At 42.0% G+C, this 2,236-nt stretch overlaps 1 protein-coding gene across 1 annotated transcript in view; it reads right to left on the bottom strand.

Annotated features, from left to right (window-relative positions):
- Positions 1-918: 918 nt before the first annotated feature.
- Positions 919-2,236, bottom strand: part of c8b (complement component 8, beta polypeptide) — a gene marked incomplete at its 3' end in the record, with an annotated part of 17,586 nt that continues 16,268 nt past the window's right edge. The window contains 4 exon segments of the mRNA XM_037682024.1: positions 919-1,082; positions 1,166-1,294; positions 1,416-1,656; positions 1,766-1,963. Coding sequence (XP_037537952.1) covers positions 919-1,082; positions 1,166-1,294; positions 1,416-1,656; positions 1,766-1,963 — 732 coding nt within the window.

Raw genomic sequence — 2,236 nt, 5'->3', positions numbered from 1 at the left:
TATACGTTTATTACAATTTTTACGTAAGGACATCACCATTAATTTTATCTGCGAAATGCAATCCGTGTCGATGCCGTACATCAGTTGTAGCGGAGACAGAAAACAACGAGTCAAGGCTGAAAAGATATAACATGTGACAATAACATTTTGCACGAGTCCTTATGCACAATATATGGGTTGAAACGATCAAACGTGATCAACTTAAGATGTTTCATCTATTAGCGCTTGAGCTAATGCTATATATTTAGCTCTGGAGCTAACACTGATGGTAAATGGACTGCACTTATAGCACCTTTCTATCTGATCAAGATACTCAAAGCTCTTTACAACACAATCTGTGTCCTCATTTACCCACTCATACAACACTCTGCTAGATCTGCACAAGAATAATCAGTGCTTTATCACATTCATACACTGATGGGACACACATCGGAGGCAATGAGGTGTTCAGTGTCTTGCCTAGGGACATTTCAACATGTGACTGCTGGTGGAATCGAACCCCCAACTCTCCCATTGGAAGACGACTGCTCTAACCACTCAGCCACAGCTGCCCCAGCCTGATAGCTCTGTAACAAATTTTATACCTATTTATATTAGCTCTAGATCAAATGCTATATCTAAAGTTAACATTCAAGCTGAATGGATCTCGCAACGGGGCAGCCAGTCTACATTATTTATCTAGAATGGAAATAAAATGGTGACATCTGTGTGTCAATAATAATAATTAAAAAAAGAAAACTAAACAGCCTAGAATATTTTTACAGACTCATTTTTATAGCTGAAACACTTGTTATCAAATAAGGTCTATTGTTCCAACTAGTCAAAGATACACCGGTAAATAAACGGTTTCTAAACCTTTAGCTCAAAGCAACAGTTACACGCACGTTAAGGTTTGTGTGTTTGGACTGGTCCACCTACCGTTGTGCGAATGAAGTCAGGGTTGAAACGAACGCCTTCGCCCCACAGTCTCATCAGCTCTGGAGTGGGAAGCTTCTTAGACATCAAAGCAGAGATGGACTCACTACTTCCACCCCTTACAACAGCATCAAAGTCCTCCACCATGCTGCCCTTCTTTGTGTCCTCTAAAGGGGGGACAAAGCCACAGTCCTGGTCCTATCAAAGACAAACATCTACAGAACCGAAGACGTTCAATCAGCAATCTCACCTCCCATCTCATTCAGAAGGCCATCACAGCTTCCACCTTGGGCTCCCAAGGATACATAAATTCCATCTATGTTCGCCCCAATATTCAGGCCTGCCTGTACGCAGTTCTTGTAGTCTTCTAAAGAATAATCTAGAAACGTCAAATGCAGAACGTGATTACCGATATTTATATTTCACTGCTCAAACTTGTCCAAACACAGTGTGGACTCTGAGTCAAACTTCCTTTAAAGAACATCTGATGCGTCTACAACCTGACTTCTCCAGCTTCTCCTTGTTCAGGATGATGGTGTGCTCATAGTCTCCCCCGAGCGTGGCCTCAGTGATGTAGTGGGTGCCGTAGTCTCTGTAGATCTGCCTGTACTCGCCATAGATGTAGGCCTGCGGCAGGGAGCGAAGGCGAAGCAGGAACTCTGGGTGAAGCACCAGATCGTCTGATTTCAGGATGTACTGGGCCAACTGCAGTTCTGCTTTGGCTCTGATAAAACTGTTGGTCTGGATATAAGAGAACACACATGAAGGACTCCAGAAGCTATAAAAGGTGGTTGGATTGTCATTGGGGAACATTTTCAACAAAAGGAAAAAAATAAAGATGTCGCCTCACATTGCCAGAGGCACGACGGGTCTTCTGAGCTGACTTTTTGTATTTAGAGTCGCTGTAGTTAAATCCAAAATTGAAAACACCTGGAACGCCGATGCCGATGGAGAAAGAGGTTTGGCTCATGCGTTCCTTCATGGAGAACTCCATGAAGTCCGTGTAAGATGCAAAAGACTTCAGGGTGAAATCATATGAACCTTTGGTCTGGAGACAAGAGGGAACGGACATGTACCTTTAATGTTCAAGTCAGTCAGGAGCATGTTGAACATAACAAGTTCAGATCTACAGACACCATGTCTCGTTATCTCAAGACACCAGAGCCTGTTTCCTGAAGTGACCACAAGTCATTTGTCTGGAGATAACAAGTCCATACATGGAATTATATTAAATATAAAAATACTTAACGTTATTATAAGAGTTATTAAAAACTTAAAAATGAACTGAAGAATTTTATCAGAACTGACAGTCATCATCCAA

The sequence above is a fragment of the Nematolebias whitei genome, chromosome 9 (genome assembly GCF_014905685.2).
Source record: "Nematolebias whitei isolate Nwh7 chromosome 9, NemWhi1, whole genome shotgun sequence".
In the NCBI taxonomy this organism is placed as follows: Eukaryota; Metazoa; Chordata; class Actinopteri; order Cyprinodontiformes; family Rivulidae; genus Nematolebias; species Nematolebias whitei.
This window is presented reverse-complemented; position numbering and strand designations above follow the sequence as displayed.